Source organism: Engystomops pustulosus, unplaced genomic scaffold (assembly GCF_040894005.1).
Source record: "Engystomops pustulosus unplaced genomic scaffold, aEngPut4.maternal MAT_SCAFFOLD_229, whole genome shotgun sequence".
Lineage (NCBI taxonomy): Eukaryota > Metazoa > Chordata > Amphibia > Anura > Leptodactylidae > Engystomops > Engystomops pustulosus.
In genome coordinates, this window is record NW_027285108.1 from 125,241 (window position 1) to 149,861 (window position 24,621).

At 54.4% G+C, this 24,621-nt stretch overlaps 1 protein-coding gene across 1 annotated transcript in view; it reads left to right on the forward strand.

Annotated features, from left to right (window-relative positions):
- DAAM2 (dishevelled associated activator of morphogenesis 2) overlaps positions 1–24,621 on the forward strand; it is a 135,668-nt gene that overhangs the window by 105,277 nt on the left and 5,770 nt on the right. Inside the window, 8 exon segments of the mRNA XM_072132104.1 lie at positions 2,656–2,763; positions 6,322–6,428; positions 8,999–9,083; positions 19,310–19,416; positions 19,534–19,622; positions 19,710–19,878; positions 21,497–21,604; positions 23,838–23,898. Coding sequence (XP_071988205.1) covers positions 2,656–2,763; positions 6,322–6,428; positions 8,999–9,083; positions 19,310–19,416; positions 19,534–19,622; positions 19,710–19,878; positions 21,497–21,604; positions 23,838–23,898 — 834 coding nt within the window.

Consider the following 24,621-nt stretch of genomic DNA (forward strand, 5'->3'; position numbering starts at 1 on the left):
ATGTGTATGTAGTGATCTCCTCCTAGCGGTGGTGTATAATGTGTATGTAGTGATCTCCCCCTAGCGGTGGTGTATAATGTGTATGTAGTGATCTCCCCCTAGTGGTGGTGAATAATGTGTATGTAGTGATCTCCCCCTAGTGGTGGTGTATAATGTGTATGTAGTGATCTCCTCCTAGTGGTGGTGTATAATCTGTATGTAGTTATCTCCCCCTAGTGGTGGTGTATAATGTGTATGTAGTGATCTCCCCCTAGTGGTGATGTATAATGTGTATGTAGTGATCTCCCCCTAGTGGTGGTGTATAATGTGTATGTAGTGATCTCCCCCTAGTGGTGGTGTATAATGTGTATGTAGTGATCTCCTCCTAGCGGTGGTGTATAATGTGTATGTAGTGATCTCCCCCTAGCGGTGGTGTATAATGTGTATGTAGTGATCTCCCCCTAGTGGTGGTGAATAATGTGTATGTAGTGATCTCCCCCTAGTGGTGGTGTATAATGTGTATGTAGTGAGCTCCCCCTAGTGGTGGTGTATAATCTGTATGTAGTGATCTCCCCCTAGTGGTGGTGTATAATGTGTATGTAGTGATCTCCTCCTAGTGGTGGTGTATAATGTGTATGTAGTGATCTCCTCCTAGTGGTGGTGTATAATGTGTATGTAGTGATCTCCTCCTAGTGGTGGTGTATAATGTGTATGTAGTGATCTCCCCCTAGTGGTGGTGTATAATGTGTATGTAGTGATCTCCCCCTAGTGGTGGTGTATAATGTGTATGTAGTGATCTCCTCCTAGTGGTGGTGTATAATCTGTATGTAGTGATCTCCTAGTGGTGGTGTATAATGTGTATGTAGTGAGCTCCTCCTAGTGGTGGTGTATAATCTGTATGTAGTGATCTCCTAGTGGTGGTGTATAATGTGTATGTAGTGATCTCCCCCTAGTGGTGGTGTATAATCTGTATGTAGTTATCTCCCCCTAGTGGTGGTGTATAATGTGTATGTAGTGATCTCCTCCTAGTGGTGGTGTATAATGTGTATGTAGTGATCTCCCCCCTAGTGGTGGTGTATAATCTGTATGTAGTGATCTCCTCCTAGTGGTGGTGTATAATGTGTATGTAGTGATCTCCCCCTAGTGGTGGTGTATAATGTGTATGTAGTGATCTCCTCCTAGTGGTGGTGTATAATGTGTATGTAGTGATCTCCCCCTAGTGGTGGTGTATAATGTGTATGTAGTGATCTCCTCCTAGTGGTGGTGTATAATGTGTATGTAGTGATCTCCTCCTAGTGGTGATGTATAATGTGTATGTAGTGATCTCCCCCTAGTGGTGGTGTATAATGTGTAAGTAGTGATCTCCTCCTAGTGGTGGTGTATAATGTGTATGTAGTGATCTCCCCCTAGTGGTGGTGTATAATGTGTATGTAGTGATCTCCCCCCTAGTGGTGGTGTATAATGTGTATGTAGTGATATCCTCCTAGTGGTGGTGTATAATGTGTATGTAGTGATCTCCCTCTAGTGGTGGTGTGTAATGTGTATGTAGTGATCTCCCCCTAGTGGTGGTGTATAATGTGTATGTAGTGATCTCCTCCTAGTGGTGGTGTATAATCTGTATGTAGTGATCTCCCCCTAGTGGTGGTGTATAATGTGTATGTAGTGATCTCCCCCTAGTGGTGGTGTATAATGTGTATGTAGTGATCTCCCCCTAGTGGTGTGTATAATGTGTATGTAGTGATCTCCTCCTAGTGGTGGTGTATAATCTGTATGTAGTGATCTCCTAGTGGTGGTGTATAATGTGTATGTAGTGAGCTCCTCCTAGTGGTGGTGTATAATCTGTATGTAGTGATCTCCTAGTGGTGGTGTATAATGTGTATGTAGTGATCTCCCTCTAGTGGTGGTGTGTAATGTGTATGTAGTGATCTCCCCCTAGTGGTGGTGTATAATGTGTATGTAGTGATCTCCTCCTAGTGGTGGTGTATAATCTGTATGTAGTGATCTCCCCCTAGTGGTGGTGTATAATGTGTATGTAGTGATCTCCCCCTAGTGGTGGTGTATAATGTGTATGTAGTGATCTCCTCCTAGTGGTGGTGTATAATCTGTATGTAGTGATCTCCCCCTAGTGGTGGTGTATAATGTGTATGTAGTGATCTCCCCCTAGTGGTGGTGTATAATGTGTATGTAGTGATCTCCTCCTAGTGGTGGTGTATAATGTGTATGTAATGATCTCCTCCTAGTGGTGGTGTATAATGTGTATGTAGTGATCTCCTCCTAGTGGTGGTGTATTATCTGTATGTAGTGATCTCCCCCTAGTGGTGGTGTATAATCTGTATGTAGTGATCTCCTCTAGTGGTGGTGTATAATCGGTATGTAGTGATCTCCCCCTAGTGGTGGTGTATAATGTGTATGTAGTGATCTCCCCCTAGTGGTGATGTATAATGTGTATGTAGTGAGCTCCCCCTAGTGGTGGTGTATAATGTGTATGTAGTGAGCTCCCCCGGGGTATGTCCTGTAAAGCGAGGGGATTGTTTCCCTAGGGCAGGGGGTGTCCCTTAGAGCAGGGGCGGGGCTTGTAGGGTGGAGTGTCCCTTATAGCGGGGGTGTGGCTTGTAGGGCGGGGCTTTGACTGTTTTCTCTGTAGTTATTGGTAATTAGTATTTTCTTTCCGCTCAGGATAAAATCAGCGGAACGGTCTGGAACGATATTGACGACATCCGGGCCTTTAAGATTTTGGATTTGGAAGAATTTGAGCGAATGTTCTCGGCCTATCAGAGACACCAGGTGAGTCACATGATGCGTGGGACACAGTCAGGGGCTCATCAGAAGTGTCGGAGGTAAAACTGTTCCAGATGTTACATTATATCCAGCTGTGGGGAGATGAGAGCTGAGCTCTGATTGGCTGCCCAGATCTGCCCCAGACACTGATGGTTCTCCCTGGTGCTGGAGGAGGGGGTATTTCTGCCCCCTGCCATGGGTAACTGTGCACTCAGGGGAGGGGTAACAACCAGCCAAACCTGACGTCCCAGGCCAGTGTCTGCCATATCCGCCGTCACCTACAGTAGGGACATGTAGGGATCGGAAGGGACGAGCCGTAGGGCGTGATCTGTACTGTAGGAATCAGAGCTGAAGAGGAGAGATGTGAAGTTAAATGTAGGGCTTATAGGGATCGGAGGGGACGTTTGGTGAGATGTAGGAATTGGGGGGGATGTCTGGTGAGCTGTAGGGAGTTGAAGGGATCTATAGGGATTATAGGGATCGGAGGGGTCTTCTTGTGAGCTGTAGGGAGTTATAGGGATTATAGGGATCGGAGGGGATGTCTGGTGAGCTGTAGGGAGTTGTAGGGATCTATAGGGATCGGAGGGGGTCTTCTTGTGAGCTGTAGTGAGTTGGAGGAATCTGGAGAGATTTTCAGAGATTTTAAGCAGCTGTCTGGATCTGTAGGGAGTTTCAGTAATTTATAGGGATGTAAGGAGATCTGTGTCTCTATACATACCTGCAGCTCCGTACACATCACCAATACAGATTAGTAGGGATCTGTGTCCATCTAGATGGACGTGTGGGGGATCAGTAGGGATCTTGTGTGATCATTCTATTCCTGTATGTCAGTCTAATCTATGGTGTCCTCCACTCTCTCACCTGCGCTTTCTGTCTAGGAGCTGCTCTCTATCAACAGGTGAGTGCGCTCTCATCTCTCACACTGTCCTCTCCCCCTCCCTTCCCCCCCCCCCCCCTTCTCTTCTCTTTCCTTCTCTCCCCCTCTCCTCTTCTCTCCCCCTCTCCTCTTCTCTCCCCTCTCCCCCTCTCCTCTTCTCTCCCCCCTTCCTCTTCTCCCCCTTCCTCTTCTCTCCCCCTTCCTCTTCTCTCCCCCCTTCTCTTCTCTCCCCCTCTCCCTCTCTTCTCTTTCCCTTCTCCTTCTCCCCTCCTCTCTTCTCCCCCTCCCTTCCCCTCTCTCCCCCCCCCTCCCCTCTCTCCCCCCTCCCTCCCTCTCTCTTCTCTCTCTCTTACTACTCATCTTCCCCTCTCCCTCTCTCTCACTACCACTCTTCCCCCTCCCTTCTCTCTCTCCCCCTCCCTTCTCCTCTCTCTCCCTCCCTTCTCTCTCTCCTCCCCCTCCTTCCCCTCTCTCCCCTCCTTCTCCTCTCTCCCCCTCCTTCTCCTCTCTCCCCTCCTTCTCCTCTCTCCCCTCCCTTCTCCTCTCTCCCCCTCCCTTCTCTCTCTCCCCCTCCCTTCTCCTCTCTCCCTCCCTTCTCCTCTCTCCCCCTCCCTTCTCCTCTCTCCCTCTCCCTTCTCCTCTCTCCCCTCCCTCTCCTCTCTCCCCCTCCTTCCCCTCTCTCCCCCTCCCTTCCCTCCTTCTCTTCCCTCTCTCCCTCCCTCTCTCCCCCTCCTTCTCCTCTCCCCCCTGCCTTCTCTCTCTCCCCCTCCCTTCTCCTCTCCCCCTCCCTTCTCCTCTCTCCCCCTCCCTTCCCCTCCTTCTCCTCTCTCCCTCCCTTCTCCTCTCTCCCCTCCCTTCTCTCTCTCCCCCTCACGCTCCTCTCTCCCCCTCCCTTCCCCTCCTTCTCTTCCTCTCCCCTTCTCCTCTCCTGCCTTCTCCTCTCTCCCCCTGCCTTCTCCTCTCTCCCCCTCCTTCTCTCTCTCCCCCTTCTCCTCTCTCCCCCTCCCTTCTCCTCTCTCCCCCTCCCTTCTCCTCTCTCCCCCTCCCTTCCCCTCCTTCTCTTCCTCTCCCCTCCTCCCTCTCCCCCTCCCTTCTCCTCTCTCCCCCTCCCTTCTCCTCTCCCCCCCTTCCTTCTCCTCTCTCCCCCTCCCTTCTCCTCTCTCCCCCTCCCTTCTCCTCTCTCCCCCCCCTCCTTCTCTTCCCTCTCCCCCTCCCTTCCCCTCTAGCCCCCCCACCCCTCCCTTCCCCTCTCTTTCACTCCCTTCCCCTCTCTGCCCCCTCCCTCCCTTCCCCTCTCTCTTACTACTGATCTTTCCCCCTCCCTCTCTCTCACTATCACTCTTCCCTCTCCCCTCCTCCCTCTCCCCTCCTCCCTCTCCCCTCCTCCCTCTCCCCCTCCCTTCCCCTCTTCCCCCCACCCCTCCCTTCTCCTCTCTCTTCCTCCCTCCCTTCCTCTCTCTCCCTCCCTCCCTTCCCCTCTCTCCCTCTTACTACTGATCTTCCCCTATCCCTCTCTCTCACTACCACTCTTCCCTCTCCCCTCCTCCCTCTCCCACTCCCTTCTCCTCTCTCCCCCACCCCTCCCTTCCACTCTCCCCCCTCCCCCACCCCTCCCTTCCACTCTCCCCCCTCCCCCACCCCTCCCTTCCCCTCTCTTTCCCTCCCTTCCCCTCTCCCCCCCCATCCCTCCCTTCTCCTCTCTCCCCCACCCCTCCCTTCCCCTCTCTGCCCCCTCCCTCTCTTCTCCCTCTCTCTCACTACCATTCTTCCCTCTCCCCTCCTCCCTCTCCCCCTCCCTTCCCCTCTCTCCCCCTCCTCTCTCCCTTCTCCACTCTCCCCCTCCCTTCCCCTCTCTCTCCCTCCCTCCCTTCTCCTCTCTCCCCTCCCTTCCCCTCTCTCTCTCCCTCCCTTCCCTCTCCCTCCCTCCCTTCCCCTCTCCCCCCCACTCCTCCCTTCTCCTCTCTCCCCCTCCCTTCCCCTCTCTCTCTCTCTCCCTCCCTCCCTTCCCCTCTCCCCCCCACTCCTCCCTTCTCCTCTCTCCCCCTCCCTTCCCCTCTCTCTCCCCCCCACCCCTCCCTTCTCCTCTCTCTCCCTTCCCCTCCCTTCTCCACTCTCTCCCTTCCCCTCCCTTCTCCTCTCTCCCACTCCCTCTCCCTCTCGTCCCCACTCTTTCCCTCCCCCCCAATCTATCTCACTCCTTCCTCCCTCCTGCTATCTTTCCTCTCTCTCTTCCACTTTCCCCCCTCCCTCCTTTCGGGTGAGTGTCGGTACCTTTTTTCTGGAATTATCCCCCCCCCCCTCTCTCTGTCTTCTCTGTCTTCTCTCTCTCTTCTCTCTCTCGGACACTGATGTAACATGAGTGGGGGGGGGGCACCGGCACATCTGCCCCATCTGCCCCTCTGACCTGCACATCCTCCTCCTGCAGCAGCTGTTTGTCACAGTGTATCAGACATCATGGCAGGGGCCAGGAGCTCCGACACATTGTTACAGAACAGTCAGCTTTACCCTCTGTGGCCCCTATAGCTGTACTACTGCTAGCAGCAGACATACAAAGTGGGGAGGGGCCACCGATGGAGGGGAGGGGGCCACCGATGGAGGGGAGGGGCCACCGATGGAGGGCGGGGTAATAATTATGGGGGTCTGGTTACTGATTCTCAGTTTCATTGTTTCTGTCTTTCTCCTGACAGAAGGAAGTGGATTCCATGGAGGATCTTTACCTCTCCAGCCGCAAGGTGAAGGAACTATCGGTCATCGACGGCCGCCGGGCCCAGAACTGTATCATCCTCCTCTCCAAGTAAGTGCCCTGCCCCTGCAACATGGAGTCCAGGGGGAGGAGTCCAGGAGCACCAATAGCAGAAATCATTGTGGACGCAAATCCCAATCTGTCATGGCCCACCAAGCAAGACGAGGCTGCACTCCAAACATGAGTGTACACAACAGATGGGAGCCTTATTTACCCAAGTGCAATGATTCAGAGCTCTCCCCCCGCCTGCCTGGCTGGCTGCCGCTCTCCCCCCGCCTGCCTGGCTGCCGCTCTCCCCCCGCCTGCCTGGCTGGCTGCCGCTCTCCCCCCGCCTGCCTGGCTGGCTGCCGCTCTCCCCCGCCTGCCTGGCTGGCTGCCGCTCTCCCCCCGCCTGCCTGGCTGGCTGCCGCTCTCCCCCCGCCTGCCTGGCTGGCTGCCGCTCTCCCCCCGCCTGCCTGGCTGGCTGCCGCTCTCCCCCCGCCTGCCTGGCTGGCTGCCGCTCTCCCCCCGCCTGCCTGGCTGGCTGCCGCTCTCCCCCCGCCTGCCTGGCTGGCTGCCGCTCTCCCCCCGCCTGCCTGGCTGGCTGCCGCTCTCCCCCCGCCTGCCTGGCTGGCTGCCGCTCTCCCCCCGCCTGCCTGGCTGGCTGCCGCTCTCCCCCCGCCTGCCTGGCTGGCTGCCGCTCTCCCCCCGCCTGCCTGGCTGGCTGCCGCTCTCCCCCCGCCTGCCTGGCTGGCTGCCGCTCTCCCCCGCCTGCCTGGCTGGCTGCCGCTCTCCCCCCGCCTGCCTGGCTGGCTGCCGCTCTCCCCCCGCCTGCCTGGCTGGCTGCCGCTCTCCCCCCGCCTGCCTGGCTGGCTGCCGCTCTCCCCCCGCCTGCCTGGCTGGCTGCCGCTCTCCCCCCGCCTGCCTGGCTGGCTGCCGCTCTCCCCCCGCCTGCCTGGCTGGCTGCCGCTCTCCCCCCGCCTGCCTGGCTGGCTGCCGCTCTCCCCCCGCCTGCCTGGCTGGCTGCCGCTCTCCCCCCGCCTGCCTGGCTGGCTGCCGCTCTCCCCCCGCCTGCCTGGCTGGCTGCCGCTCTCCCCCCGCCTGCCTGGCTGGCTGCCGCTCTCCCCCCGCCTGCCTGGCTGGCTGCCGCTCTCCCCCCGCCTGCCTGGCTGGCTGCCGCTCTCCCCCCGCCTGCCTGGCTGGCTGCCGCTCTCCCCCCGCCTGCCTGGCTGGCTGCCGCTCTCCCCCCGCCTGCCTGGCTGGCTGCCGCTCTCCCCCCGCCTGCCTGGCTGGCTGCCGCTCTCCCCCCGCCTGCCTGGCTGGCTGCCGCTCTCCCCCCGCCTGCCTGGCTGGCTGCCGCTCTCCCCCCGCCTGCCTGGCTGGCTGCCGCTCTCCCCCCGCCTGCCTGGCTGGCTGCCGCTCTCCCCCGCCTGCCTGGCTGGCTGCCGCTCTCCCCCCGCCTGCCTGGCTGGCTGCCGCTCTCCCCCCGCCTGCCTGGCTGGCTGCCGCTCTCCCCCAGCCTGCCTGGCTGGCTGCCGCTCTCCCCCCGCCTGCCTGGCTGGCTGCCGCTCTCCCCCCGCCTGCCTGGCTGGCTGCCGCTCTCCCCCCGCCTGCCTGGCTGGCTGCCGCTCTCCCCCCGCCTGCCTGGCTGGCTGCCGCTCTCCCCCCGCCTGCCTGGCTGGCTGCCGCTCTCCCCCCGCCTGCCTGGCTGGCTGCCGCTCTCCCCCCGCCTGCCTGGCTGGCTGCCGCTCTCCCCCCGCCTGCCTGGCTGGCTGCCGCTCTCCCCCCGCCTGCCTGGCTGGCTGCCGCTCTCCCCCCGCCTGCCTGGCTGGCTGCCGCTCTCCCCCCGCCTGCCTGGCTGGCTGCCGCTCTCCCCCCGCCTGCCTGGCTGGCTGCCGCTCTCCCCCCGCCTGCCTGGCTGGCTGCCGCTCTCCCCCCGCCTGCCTGGCTGGCTGCCGCTCTCCCCCCGCCTGCCTGGCTGGCTGCCGCTCTCCCCCCGCCTGCCTGGCTGGCTGCCGCTCTCCCCCCGCCTGCCTGGCTGGCTGCCGCTCTCCCCCCGCCTGCCTGGCTGGCTGCCGCTCTCCCCCCGCCTGCCTGGCTGGCTGCCGCTCTCCCCCCGCCTGCCTGGCTGGCTGCCGCTCTCCCCCCGCCTGCCTGGCTGGCTGCCGCTCTCCCCCCGCCTGCCTGGCTGGCTGCCGCTCTCCCCCCGCCTGCCTGGCTGGCTGCCGCTCTCCCCCCGCCTGCCTGGCTGGCTGCCGCTCTCCCCCCGCCTGCCTGGCTGGCTGCCGCTCTCCCCCCGCCTGCCTGGCTGGCTGCCGCTCTCCCCCCGCCTGCCTGGCTGGCTGCCGCTCTCCCCCCGCCTGCCTGGCTGGCTGCCGCTCTCCCCCCGCCTGCCTGGCTGGCAGGCTGCCGCTCTCCCCCCGCCTGCCTGGCTGGTAGGCTGCCGCTCTCCCCCGCCTGGCTGGTAGGCTGCCGCTCTCCCCCGCCTGCCTGGCTGGCTGCCGCTCTCCCCCGCCTGCCTGGCTGGCTGCCGCTCTCCCCCGCCTGCCTGTCTATCAGAGCGCACATAGTATATCGCTATCTATCAATCATCTGAAATGAATAATAATAAGGATATTTCCTCATCTTGTATTTTCCCATAGACTCAAATTGTCCAATGAGGAAATCAGGAGAGCCGTCCTGGAGATGGATGAGCAGGAAGATCTCCCGAAGGATATGCTGGAGCAGGTGGGAAACACCGGAGGAAACTGCACACATCTTATTAATTCCCTTCATAGCTTTAGTTAGGATTCTGGAGCAGCGAAATGGAAGGTGGAAACAGTCACCACAGGCTGCACTGCTGTATATGAGAGACTCATACACTAACAGTCACCACAGGCTGCGCTGCTGTATATGGGAGACTCATACACTAACAGTCACCACAGGCTGCACTGCTACATATGGGAGACTTATACACTAACAGTCACCACAGGCTGCACTGCTGTATATGGGAGACTCATACACTAACAGTCACCACAGGCTGCACTGCTGTATACGGGAGACTTATACACTAATCACAGGCTGCACTGCTGTATATGAGAGACTTATACACTAACAGTCACCACAGGCTGCACTGCTGTATATGAGAGACTTATACACTAACAGTCACCACAGGCTGCACTGCTGTATATGGGAGACTTATACACTAACAGTCACCACAGGCTGCGCTGCTGTATATGAGAGACTTATACACTAACAGTCACCACAGGCTGCACTGCTGTATATGAGAGACTTATACACTAACAGTCACCACAGGCTGCACTGCTACATATGGGAGACTTATACACTAACAGTCACCACAGGCTGCACTGCTGTATATGGGAGACTCATACACTAACAGTCACCACAGGCTGCACTGCTGTATATGGGAGACTTATACACTAATCACAGGCTGCACTGCTGTATATGAGAGACTTATACACTAACAGTCACCACAGGCTACACTGCTGTATATGAGAGACTTATACACTAACAGTCACCACAGGCTGCACTGCTGCATATGGGAGACTTATACATTAACAGTCACCCCAGGCTGCACTGCTGTATATGGGAGACTCATACACTAACAGTCACCACAGGCTGCACTGCTGTATATGGGAGACTTATACACTAACAGTCACCACAGGCAGCACTGCTGTATATGGGAGACTTATACACTAACAGTCACCACAGGCAGCTCTGCTGTATATGGGAGACTCATACACTAACAGTCACCACAGGCAGCACTGCTGTATATGGGAGACTTATACACTAACAGTCACCACAGGCAGCTCTGCTGTATATGGGAGACTTATACACTAACAGTCACCACAGGCTGCACTGCTGTATATGGGAGACTTATACACTAACAGTCACCACAGGCTGCACTGCTGTATATGGGAGACTTATACACTAACAGTCACCACAGGCTGCACTGCTGTATATGGGAGACTTATACACTAACAGTCACCACAGGCTGCACTGCTGTATATGGGAGACTTATACACTAACAGTCACCACAGGCTGCGCTGCTGTATATGGGAGACTTATACACTAACAGTCACCACAGGCTGCGCTGCTGTATATGGGAGACTTATACACTAACAGTCACCACAGGCTGCACTGCTGTATATGGGAGACTTATACACTAACAGTCACCACAGGCTGCGCTGCTGTATATGGGAGACTTATACACTAACAGTCACCACAGGCTGCACTGCTGTATATGGGAGACTTATACACTAACAGTCACCACAGGCTGCGCTGCTGTATATGGGAGACTTATACACTAACAGTCACCACAGGCTGCACTGCTGTATATGGGAGACTTCTACACTAAGGCTATATTCACACTGCCGTTGCCCGCCCGTACCGTACCGTAGCGGGCAACGGCAGTGTACAGGGAGAGGAGGAGGACGTGAGCGGAGCTCACCCCCACCCCTCTCCATAGCAACCTATGGCGCACGGCGCCGTATTACGGGAAAAGATAGGACATGTCCTATCTTTTTCCCGGGTACGGAACGGTACGGTGCCGCACGTGTGCTGCACCGTACCGCTCCCGTAGGGTGCCGTGCGCCCATAGGAGTGTATGGGGGACTGAAATTGTCCGTATATACGTCGGCCGTATATACGTCCTCCATACGTTCGTGTGAATGTAGCCTAACAGTCACCACAGGCTGCACTGCTGTATATGGGAGACTTATACACTAACAGTCACCACAGGCTGCACTGCTGTATATGGGAGACTTATACACTAACAGTCACCACAGGCTGCGCTGCTGTATATGAGAGACTTATACACTAACAGTCACCATAGGCTGCGCTGCTGTATATGGGAGACTTATACACTAACAGTCACCACAGGCAGCACTGCTGTATATGGGAGACTTATACAGTAACAGTCACCACAGGCAGCACTGCTGTATATGGGAGACTCATACACTAACAGTGATCACAGGCTGTGCTGCTGTATATGGGAGACTTATACACTAATCACAGGCTGCGCTGCTGTATATGGGAGACTTATACACTAACAGTCACCACAGGCTGCACTGCTGTATATGGGAGACTTATACACTAACAGTCACCACAGGCTGCGCTGCTGTATATGGGGGACTTATACACTAACAGTCACCACAGGCTGCGCTGCTGTATATGGGAGACTTATACACTAACAGTCACCACAGGCTGCGCTGCTGTATATGGGAGACTTATACACTAACAGTCACCACAGGCTGCGCTGCTGTATATGGGAGACTTATACACTAACAGTCACCACAGGCTTCGCTGCTGTATATGGGAGACTTATACACTAACAGTCACCACAGGCTGCGCTGTTGTATATGGGAGACTTATACACTAACAGTCACCACAGTGTATAAGTCTCTCATATACAACAGCGCAACCTGTGGTGACTGTTAGTGTATAAGTCTCCCATATACAGCAGCGCAGCCTGTGGTGACTGTTAGTGTATAAGTCTCTCATATACAGCAGCGCAGCCTGTGGTGACTGTTAGTGTATAAGTCTCTCATATACAACAGCGCAACCTAACAGTCACCACAGGCTGCACTGCTGTATATGGGAGACTTATACACTAACAGTCACCACAGGCTGCGCTGCTGTATATGAGAGACTTATACACTAACAGTCACCACAGGCTGCACCGCTGTATATGAGAGACTTATACACTAACAGTCACCACAGGCTGCACCGCTGTATATGAGAGACTTATACACTAGCAGTCACCACAGGCTGCACTGCTGTATATGGGAGACTTATACACTAACAGTCACCATAGGCTGCACTGCTGTATATGAGAGACTTATACACTAACAGTCACCATAGGCTGCACTGCTGTATATGGGGGACTTATACACTAACAGTCACCACAGGCTGCACTGCTGTATATGGGAGACTTATACACTAACAGTCACCACAGGCTGCACTGCTGTATATGGGAGACTTATACACTAACAGTCAACACAGGCTGCGCTGCTGTATATGAGAGACTTATACACTAACAGTCCCCACAGGCTGCGCTGTTGTATATGAGAGACTTATACACTAACAGTCACCACAGGCTGCACTGCTGTATATGGGAGACTTATACACTAACAGTCAACACAGGCTGCGCTGCTGTATATGGGACACTTATACACTAACAGTCACCACAGGCTGCACTGCTGTATATGGGAGACTTATACACTAACAGTCAACACAGGCTGCACTGCTGTATATGGGACACTTATACACTAACAGTCACCACAGGCTGCGCTGCTGTATATGGGAGACTTATAAACTAATCACAGGCTGCACTGCTGTATATGGGAGACTTATACACTAACAGTCACCACAGGCTGCGCTGTTGTATATGGGGGACTTATACACTAACAGTCACCACAGGCTGCACTGCTGTATATGGGAGACTTATACACTAACAGTCACCATAGGCTGCGCTGCTGTATATGGGAGACTTATACACTAACAGTCACCATAGGCTGCGCTGCTGTATATGGGAGACTTATACACTAACAGTCACCACAGGCTGCACTGCTGTATATGGGAGACTTATACACTAACACTCACCACAGGCTGCGCTGCTATATATAGGAGACTTATGCACTAACAGTCACCATAGGCTGCGCTGCTGTATATGGGAGACTTATACACTAATCACAGGCTGCGCTGCTGTATATGGGAGACTTATACACTAACAGTCACCACAGGCTGCGCTGCTGTATATGGGAGACTTATACACTAACAGTCACCACAGGCTGCACTGCTGTATATGGGAGACTTATACACTAACAGTCACCACAGGCTGCACTGCTGTATATGCGAGACTTATACACTAACAGTCACCACAGGCAGCACTGCTGTATATGGGAGACTTATACACTAACAGTCACCACAGGCTGCGCTGCTGTATATGGGGGACTTATACACTAACAGTCACCACAGGCTGCGCTGCTGTATATGGGAGACTTATACACTAACAGTCACCATAGGCTGCGCTGCTGTATATGGGAGACTTATACACTAACAGTCACCACAGGCTGCGCTGCTGTATATGGGAGACTTATACACTAACAGTCACCATAGGCTGCGCTGCTGTATATGGGAGACTTATACACTAACAGTCACCACAGGCTGCACCGCTGTATATGGGAGACTTATACACTAACACTCACCACAGGCTGCGCTGCTATATATAGGAGACTTATGCACTAACAGTCACCATAGGCTGCGCTGCTGTATATGGGAGACTTATACACTAATCACAGGCTGCACTGCTGTATATGGGAGACTTATACACTAACAGTCACCACAGGCTGCACTGCTGTATATGGGAGACTTATACACTAACAGTCACCACAGGCTGCACTGCTGTATATGGGAGACTTATACACTAACAGTCACCACAGGCTGCACTGCTGTATATGGGAGACTTATACACTAACAGTCACCACAGGCTGCGCTGCTGTATATGGGAGACTTATACACTAACAGTCACCACAGTGTATAAGTCTCTCATATACAACAGCGCAGCCTGTGGTGACTGTTAGTGTATAAGTCTCCCATATACAGCAGCGCAGCCTGTGGTGACTGTTAGTGTATAAGTCTCCCATATACAACAGCGCAGCCTGTGGTGACTGTTAGTGTATAAGTCTCCCATATACAGCAGCGCAGCCTGTGGTGACTGTTAGTGTATAAGTCTCCCATATACAGCAGCGCAGCCTGTGGTGACTGTTAGTGTATAAGTCTCCCATATACAACAGCGCAGCCTGTGGTGACTGTTAGTGTATAAGTCTCCCATATACAGCAGTGCAGCCTGTGGTGACTGTTAGTGTATAAGTCTCCCATATACAGCAGCGCAGCCTGTGGTGACTGTTAGTGTATAAGTCTCTCATATACAACAGCGCAACCTAACAGTCACCACAGGCTGCACTGCTGTATATGGGAGACTTATACACTAACAGTCACCACAGGCTGCACTGCTGTATATGGGGGACTTATACACTAACAGTCACCACAGGCTGCGCTGCTGTATATGAGAGACTTATACACTAACAGTCACCACAGGCTGCACCGCTGTATATGAGAGACTTATACACTAACAGTCACCACAGGCTGCACTGCTGTATATGGGAGACTTATACACTAACAGTCACCACAGGCTGCACTGCTGTATATGGGAGACTTATACACTAACAGTCACCACAGGCTGCACTGCTGTATATGGGGGACTTATACACTAACAGTCACCACAGGCTGCACTGCTGTATATGGGAGACTTATACACTAACAGTCACCATAGGCTGCGCTGCTGTATATGGGAGACTTATACACTAACAGTCACCACAGGCTGCACTGCTGTATATGGGAGACTTATACACTAACACTCACCACAGGCTGCGCTGCTATATATAGGAGACTTATACACTAACAGTCACCACAGGCTGCACTGCTGTATATGGGAGACTTATACACTAACAGTCACCATAGGCTGCGCTGCTGTATATGGGAGACTTATACAGCAGCGCAGCCTGTGATTAGTGTATAAGTCTCCCATATACAGCAGCGCAGCCTATGGTGACTGTTAGTGTATAAGTCTCCCATATACAGCAGTGCAGGCTGTGGTGACTGTTAGTGTATAAGTCTCCCATATACAGCAGTGCAGCCTATGGTGACTGTTAGTGTATAAGTCTCCCATATACAGCAGCGCAGCCTGTGGTGAGTGTTAGTGTATAAGTCTCCCATATACAGCAGTGCAGCCTGTGGTGACTGTTAGTGTATAAGTCTCCCATATACAGCAGCGCAGCCTATGGTGACTGTTAGTGTATAAGTCCCCCATATACAGCAGTGCAGCCTGTGGTGACTGTTAGTGTATAAGTCTCCCATATACAGCAGTGCAGCCTGTGGTGACTGTTAGTGTATAAGTCTCCCATATACAGCAGTGCAGCCTGTGGTGACTGTTAGTGTATAAGTCTCCCATATACAACAGCGCAGCCTGTGGTGACTGTTAGTGTATAAGTCTCCCATATACAGCAGTGCAGCCTGTGGTGACTGTTAGTGTATAAGTCTCCCATATACAGCAGTGCAGCCTGTGGTGACTGTTAGTGTATAAGTCTCCCATATACAGCAGTGCTGCCTGTGGTGACTGTTAGTGTATAAGTCTCTCATATACAGCGGTGCAGCCTGTGGTGACTGTTAGTGTATAAGTCTCCCATATACAGCAGCGCAGCCTGTGATTAGTGTATATGGGAGACTTATACACTAACAGTCACCACAGGCTGCACTACTGTATATGGGAGACTTATACACTAACAGTCACCACAGGCTGCACTGCTGTATATGGGAGACTTATACACTAACAGTCACCACAGGCTGCGCTATTGTATATGAGAGACTTATACACTAACAGTCACCATAGGCTGCACTGCTGTATATGGGACACTTATACACTAACAGTCACCACAGGCTGCACTGCTGTATATGAGAGACTTATACACTAACAGTCACCACAGGCTGCACTGCTGTATATGAGAGACTTATACACTAACAGTCACCACAGGCTGCGCTGCTGTATATGAGAGACTTATACACTAACAGTCACCACAGGCTGCACTGCTGTATATGGGAGACTTATACACTAACAGTCACCACAGGCTGCACTGCTGTATATGGGAGACTTATACACTAACAGTCACCACAGGCTGCGCTGCTGTATATGAGAGACTTATACACTAACAGTCACCACAGGCTGCACTGCTGTATATGAGAGACTTATACACTAACAGTCACCACAGGCTGCACTGCTGTATATGGGAGACTTATACACTAACAGTCACCACAGGCTGCACTGCTGTATATGGGAGACTTATACACTAATCACAGGCTGCACTGCTGTATATGGGAGACTTATACACTAATCACAGGCTGCGCTGCTGTATATGAGAGACTTATACACTAACAGTCACCACAGGCTGCACTGCTGTATATGAGAGACTTATACACTAACAGTCACCACAGGCTGCACTGCTGTATATGGGAGACTTATACACTAACAGTCACCACAGGCTGCACTGCTGTATATGAGAGACTTATACACTAACAGTCACCACAGGCTGCGCTGCTGTATATGAGAGACTTATACACTAACAGTCACCACAGGCTGCACTGCTGTATATGAGAGACTTATACACTAACAGTCACCACAGGCTGCACTGCTGTATATGGGAGACTTATACACTAACAGTCACCACAGGCTGCACTGCTGTATATGGGAGACTTATACACTAATCACAGGCTGCACTGCTGTATATGGAAGACTTATACACTAATCACAGGCTGCGCTGCTGTATATGGGGGACTTATACATGAACAGGCTGCAGGAGTTGGGGATTTGGGGCTGTGGTTGTGTCGCATCTACAGGGATCTGTGAGTTTAGGTAAAATATGTCTCCTTCAATTTGCCTGATGTCACTACAAAGACACTGAAGATGAGAACTATTTCTCATCCAGTTTGGTCCCAGTCTCACATTACAGTTCGGTGAATACCAATTCTCTACGTGTCTGGAGGATTGTCCTGTGGTGACCCATGGTCCATATAGATGGTGCCGCCCATCATTGCACATTAGTAAGGGAGGGCTGGACCATTACTAGAAGCATACTTTGGAGCCAGGTGGCATGGTCCTGTGAATGGTCCATCCCCTTTGAGAACCAAACAAACATGGACCATCCCCAGGACCATACCACCTGGCTCCAAACAAACATGGACCATCCCCAGGACCATACCACCTGGCTCCAAACAAACATGGACCATCCCCAGGACCATACCACCTGGTTCCCAAAAGTGACGGATCATCCCCAGGACCATACCACCTGGCTCCAAACAAACATGGACCATCCCCAGGACCATACCACCTGGCTCCAAACAAACATGGACCATCCCCAGGACTATACCACCTGGCTCCAAACAAACATGGACCATCCCCAGGACCATACCACCTGGCTCCAAACAAACATGGATCATCCCCAGGACCATACCACTTGGCTCCAAACAAACATGGATCATCCCCAGGACCATACCACTTGGCTCCAAACAAACATGGATCATGCCCAGGACCATACCACCTGGCTCCAAACAAACATGGACCATCCCCAGGACCATACCACCTGGCTCCAAACAAACATGGACCATCCCCAGGACCATACCACCTGGCTCCAAACAAACATGGACCATCCCCAGGACCATACCACCTGGCTCCAAACAAACATGGACCATCCCCAGGACCATACCACCTGGCTCTCAAAGGTCCATCCCTCCAGCCAAATCTCATGCTGTAGAACTTTCTGTATTTGGATCTTCGTTTTAAAAGGACTTGTAGGAAGTTCTAAGGAGTCTTGAGTTGAACATTGCGAGTTTTGTTCTGCAGGATTTATGTCGGAGTTGGAGTCTATGTCCATTATATATGGGACTGGGGTACAGAGGGTCATTCATTCCCCTGGACTTGTATGAAATCCTCCCCCTTTATGACTTCTGAAGCCGCTCATTATGTGTCTGGCTGTGGGGTCACGGGGGGGTGGTTCGGATGAGGAGTCCTGGATTCCAGTTACTTGTATAATTCTACAATCTGGTAGTAGCCCCCAGGACCAGGCTGACCCCTCGCCCTCCGTGTCTGGGCTGAGGCTCATGGGAAGAATAAGTCTTGTGTTGATGATGACCTTTCCATCGTGTGACCTCTCATAGACCTCACTGTCTCTTTGCTTTAGATTGCAGTGTTTTAGGTTCTATCTTTCTGTGCACAGCAGGGGGGGGGGGGGGGGTGTATGAGGAGATGGGGGTCTGTGCCCGGTTATCCTCCATCCAGCACAGGAACATAATGTACACAGTGACCCAACCCTGCCCAGCGCCGTCCCCCCTACCCAGCCCAGGAGACAAGCGGAAGGGATTCCATGAATTTCAGTAAATGATCTGAAGCCACCCTGGGTCCATGGAGACACAATCTGTATCCAAACGATGCCTCTCCCAGCTCCAGGCCACGTGTCCACATCATTATGAGCCTCCAGGCCGTGTGTCCGCCTCATTATGAGCCCCCGGGCCGTGTGTCCGCCTAATTATGAGCCCCCGGGCCGCGTGTCCGCCTCATTCTGAGCCCCCGGGCCGCGTGTCCGCCTCATTATGATCCCCCGGGCCGCGTGTCCGCCTCATTATGATCCCCCGGGCCGCGTGTCCGCCTCATTATGATCCCCCGGGCCGCGTGTCCGCCTCATTATGAGCCCCCGGGCCGCGTGTCCGCCTCATTATGAGCCCCCGGGCCGCGTGTCCGCCTCATTATGAGCCCCCGGGCCGCGTGTCCGCCTCATTATGAGCCCCCGGGCCGCGTGTCCGCCTCATTATGAGCCCCCGGGCCGCGTGTCCGCCTCATTATGAGCCCCCGGGCCGCGTGTCCGCCTCATTATGAGCCCCCGGGCCGCGTGTCCGCCTCATTATGAGCCCCCGGGCCGCGTGTCCGCCTCATTATGAGCCCCCGGGCCGCGTGTCCGCCTCATTATGAGCCCCCGGGCCGCGTGTCCGCCTCATTATGAGCCCCCGGGCCGCGTGTCCGCCTCATTATGAGCCCCCGGGCCGCGTGTCCGCCTCATTATGAGCCCCCGGGCCGCGTGTCCGCCTCATTATGAGCCCCCGGGCCGCGTGTCCGCCTCATTATGAGCCCCCGGGCCGCGTGTCCGCCTCATTATGAGCCCCCGGGCCGCGTGTCCGCCTCATTATGAGCCCCCGGGCCGCGTGTCCACATCATCCATGTGACCCCACTATTTATGTGTCCTCCTCCTGTAACCTTTCTGGTCATGTGGGTGGTCAGGGTCTGGTCTCTCTCCGGTGCAGCCCACCCTCTATGCTGAGGATGAGTATTTTGTCTTTTGTGTCTTCAGCTCTTGAAGTTCATCCCAGAGAAGAGTGACATTGACCTCCTGGAGGAGCACAAGCACGAGATTGAGCGCATGGCACGGGCTGACCGGTTCCTCTATGAGATGAGCAGGTGTGCTGCAGTCCTGACCCGAGTCCTGTGGTGGGATCGCTCATGGAGAGAATGGGGGTGAACCTTGAGTTTGATGTGTCTTCTATGTCTTCTTGCCTCCCACAATCTCCCTTGTAGGATTGACCACTACCAGCAGCGGCTCCAGGCCTTATACTTCAAGAAGAAATTCCCGGAGCGATTAGCCGAAGCCAAGCCAAAGGCGGAGGGTGAGAGGATTGAGGGGTCCAGACCAGTCACGTGACCGGTGGACTGTTCATTTTGGGGAGATGGTGACCCGATGTCCTGTCTTATAGCTTTGCTCCTGGCCTGTAAGGAACTGACCCGCAGCCGGAGGCTGAAGCAGCTCCTCGAGGTCGTCTTGGCTTTTGGAAACTACATGAACAAGGGCCAGAGAGGAAACGCCTTTGGATTTAAAGTTTCGAGTCTGAATAAAATCATTGATACAAAATCCAGTATAGACAGGTAGGGCAGGAGGAGGCTGGGAGAGGGCGTGAGGATCGGGAAGCGGGAAACCGGGGGAGTGGGGAGGCTGATGAAAGAAGGGAGGCCGGGGAAAGGCGGGAGACCGGGGGAGAGCGAGAGGCTGAGGGAAGACTGGAGGCCGGGAAAGGCGGGAGACTGAGGGAGAGCGAGAGGCTGAGGGAGGACGAGAGGCTGAGGGAAGACGGGAGGCCGGGGGAGGATGAGAGGCTGAGGGAAAACTGGAGGCCGGGGGAGGACGAGAGGCTGAGGGAAGACTGGAGGCCGGGGGAGGACGAGAGGCTGAGGGAAGACTGGAGGCCGGGGGAGAGCAAGAGGCTGAGGGAAGACGGGAGGCCGGGGGAGAGCAAGAGGCTGAGGGAAGACGGGAGGCCGGGGGAGAGCGAGAGTCTGAGGGAAGACGAGAGGGTGAGGGAAGATGGGAGGCCGGGGGAAGACTGGAGGCCGGGGAAAGGCAGGAGACTGGGGGAGAGCGAGAGGCTGAGGGAAGACGGGAGGCCGGGGAAAGGCGGGAGACTGGGGGAGAGCGAGAGGCTGAGGGAAGATGGGAGGCCGGGGAGGACGAGAGGCTGAGGGAAGACGGGAGGCCGGGGGAGGACGAGAGGCTGAGGGAAGATGGGAGGCCGGGGAGGACGAGAGGCTGAGGGAAGACGGGAGACTGGGGGAGGACGAGAGGCTGAGGGAAGATGGGAGACTGGGGGAGAGCGAGAGGCTGAGGGAAGACGGGAGGCCGGGGAGGACGAGAGGCTGAGGGATGACGGGAGGCCGGGGAAAGGCGGGAGACTGGGGGAGAGCGAGAGGCTGAGGGAAGACGGGAGACTGGGGGAGGACGAGAGGCTGAGGGAAGATGGGAGACTGGGGGAGAGCGAGAGGCTGAGGGAAGATGGGAGGCCGGGGAGGACGAGAGGCTGAGGGAAGACGGGAGGCCGGGGGAGGACGAGAGGCTGAGGGAAGATGGGAGACTGGGGGAGAGCGAGAGGCTGAGGGAAGACGGGAGGCCGGGGAAAGGCGGGAGACTGGGGGAGAGCGAGAGGCTGAGGGAAGATGGGAGGCCGGGGAGGACGAGAGGCCGGGGGAGGACGAGAGGCTGAGGGAAGATGGGAGGCCGGGGGAGGACGAGAGGCTGAGGGAAGATGGGAGGCCGGGGGAGGACGAGAGGCTGAGGGAAGATGGGAGGCCGGGGGAGGACGAGAGGCTGAGGGAAGATGGGAGGCCGGGGGAGGACGAGAGGCTGAGGGAAGAAGGGAGACTGGGGGAGAGCGAGAGGCCGAGGGAAGACGGGAGGCCGGGGGAGGACGAGAGGCTGAGGGAAGACGGGAGGCCGGGGAAAGGCGGGAGACTGGGGGAGAGCGAGAGGCTGAGGGAAGACGGGAGGCCGGGGGAGGACGAGAGGCTGAGGGAAGATGGGAGGCCGGGGGAGGACGAGAGGCCGAGGGAAGACGGGAGGCCGGGGGAGGACGAGAGGCTGAGGGAAGACGGGAGGCCGGGGGAGGTGATACCCCTCAAGGGGTGAATATTTTTTCACTGTAAGCCCCACCCACATAAATCATGTGATAATTTTCTGGAATTGTATTGGACATCTTGTTATTTCCGCTCTCAGGAACATCTCTCTCCTGCACTACTTGATTATGATCTTTGAGACGTCATTTCCCGAAATCCTGAACATCCAGGGAGAACTCGAGCACCTACCTGAGGCGGCAAAGGTCAAGTAAGTAAGACTCGGGGAGGAGCAACATGGCCGCCTTCCTCTCCCAGCTTTCCCTGTGCCCTGAGTAACACAGCTCTGTATTATCTGCTGTACAGTGTACTGCCTCTATATACTACACACCCTGTATTATCTGCTGTACAGTGCACTGCCTCTATATACTACACACCCTGTATTATCTGCTGTACAGTGCACTGCCTCTATATACTACACAGCCCTGTATTATCTGCTGTACAGTGCACTGCCTCTATATACTACACACCCTGTATTATCTGCTGTACAGTGCACTGCCTCTATATACTACACAGCCCTGTATTATCTGCTGTACAGTGCACTGCCTCTATATACTACACACCCTGTATTATCTGCTGTACAGTGCGCTGCCTCTATATACTACACACCCTGTATTATCTGCTGTACAGTGCACTGCCTCTATATACTACACAGCCCTGTATTATCTGCTGTACAGTGCACTGCCTCTATATACTACACACCCTGTATTATCTGCTGTACAGTGCACTGCCTCTATATACTACACACCCTGTATTATCTGCTGTACAGTGCACTGCCTCTATATACTACACAGCCCTGTATTATCTGCTGTACAGTGCACTGCCTCTATATACTACACACCCTGTATTATCTGCTGTACAGTGCACTGCCTCTATATACTACACAGCCCTGTATTATCTGCTGTACAGTGCACTGCCTCTATATACTACACACCCTGTATTATCTGCTGTACAGTGCACTGCCTCTATATACTACACACCCTGTATTATCTGCTGTACAGTGCACTGCCTCTATATACTGCACAGAGCTGTATTATCTGCTGTACAGTGCACTGCCTCTATATACTACACAGCCCTGTATTATCTGCTGTACAGTGCACTGCCTCTATATACTACACAGCCCTGTATTATCTGCTGTACAGTGCACTGCCTCTATATACTACACACCCTGTATTATCTGCTGTACAGTGCACTGCCTCTATATACTACACACCCTGTATTATCTGCTGTACAGTGCACTGCCTCTATATACTACACACCCTGTATTATCTGCTGTACAGTGCACTGCCTCTATATACTACACACCCTGTATTATCTGCTGTACAGTGCACTGCCTCTATATACTACACAGCCCTGTATTATCTGCTGTACAGTGCACTGCCTCTATATACTACACAGCCCTGTATTATCTGCTGTACAGTGCACTGCCTCTATATACTACACAGCCCTGTATTATCTGCTGTACAGTGCACTGCCTCTATATACTACACAGCCCTGTATTATCTGCTGTACAGTGCACTGCCTCTATATACTACACACCCTGTATTATCTGCTGTACAGTGCACTGCCTCTATATACTACACAGCCCTGTATTATCTGCTGTACAGTGCACTGCCTCTATATACTACACACCCTGTATTATCTGCTGTACAGTGCACTGCCTCTATATACTACACACCCTGTATTATCTGCTGTACAGTGCACTGCCTCTATATACTACACACCCTGTATTATCTGCTGTACAGCGCACTGCCTCTATATACTACACACCCTGTATTATCTGCTGTACAGCGCACTGCCTCTATATACTACACACCCTGTATTATCTGCTGTACAGTGCACTGCCTCTATATACTACACACCCTGTATTATCTGCTGTACAGTGCACTGCCTCTATATACTACACAGCCCTGTATTATCTGCTGTACAGTGCACTGCCTCTATATACTACACACCCTGTATTATCTGCTGTACAGTGCACTGCCTCTATATACTACACACCCTGTATTATCTGCTGTACAGCGCACTGCCTCTATATACTACACACCCTGTATTATCTGCTGTACAGTGCACTGCCTCTATATACTACACAGCCCTGTATTATCTGCTGTACAGCGCACTGCCTCTATATACCACACACCCTGTATTATCTGCTGTACAGTGCACTGCCTCTATATACTACACAGCCCTGTATTATCTGCTGTACAGTGCACTGCCTCTATATACTACACACCCTGTATTATCTGCTGTACAGTGCACTGCCTCTATATACTACACACCCCTGTATTATCTGCTGTACAGTGCACTGCCTCTATATACTATCTGCATCATTCACATACAGTAAGTGTTGGTGTTGGAATTATGAGGTCTGGTACTTCCCTCCTGCACAGGTTGTAGACATCGTGTATCCGGCTGGTGATTTTCAGGTTGTTTTGCTTTTTCAGTTTGGTGGAGTTGGAAAAGGAAGTGCAAAATCTGAAGATTGGGCTGCGAGGTGTAGAGACTGTGAGTACAGAACAACAACACTTAGCACTTACATGAGGATGGAGGCTCCTCCTCTGTCCTCCGTCCTCCTCCCGGGCTCGTCCTCTGTCCTCTGTCCTCCGTCCTCCTCCCGGGCTCGTCCTCTGTCCTCTGTCCTCCGTCCTCCTCCCGGGCTCCTCCTCTGTCCTCCGTCCTCCTCCCGGGCTCGTCCTCTGTCCTCTGTCCTCCGTCCTCCTCCCGGGCTCGTCCTCTGTCCTCTGTCCTCCGTCCTCCTCCCGGGCTCCTCCTCTGTCCTCTGTCCTCCTCCCGGGCTCCTCCTCTGTCCTCTGTCCTCCGTCCTCCTCCCGGGCTCCTCCTCTGTCCTCTGTCCTCCTCCCGGGCTCCTCCTCTGTCCTCTGTCCTCCGTCCTCCTCCCGGGCTCCTCCTCTGTCCTCTGTCCTCCGTCCTCCTCCCGGGCTCCTCCTCTGTCCTCTGTCCTCCGTCCTCCTCCCGGGCTCCTCCTCTGTCCTCTGTCCTCCGTCCTCCTCCCGGGCTCCTCCTCTGTCCTCTGTCCTCCGTCCTCCTCCCGGGCTCCTCCTCTGTCCTCTGTCCTCCGTCCTCCTCCCGGGCTCCTCCTCTGTCCTCTGTCCTCCGTCCTCCTCCCGGGCTCCTCCTCTGTCCTCTGTCCTCCGTCCTCCTCCCGGGCTCCTCCTCTGTCCTCTGTCCTCCGTCCTCCTCCCGGGCTCCTCCTCTGTCCTCTGTCCT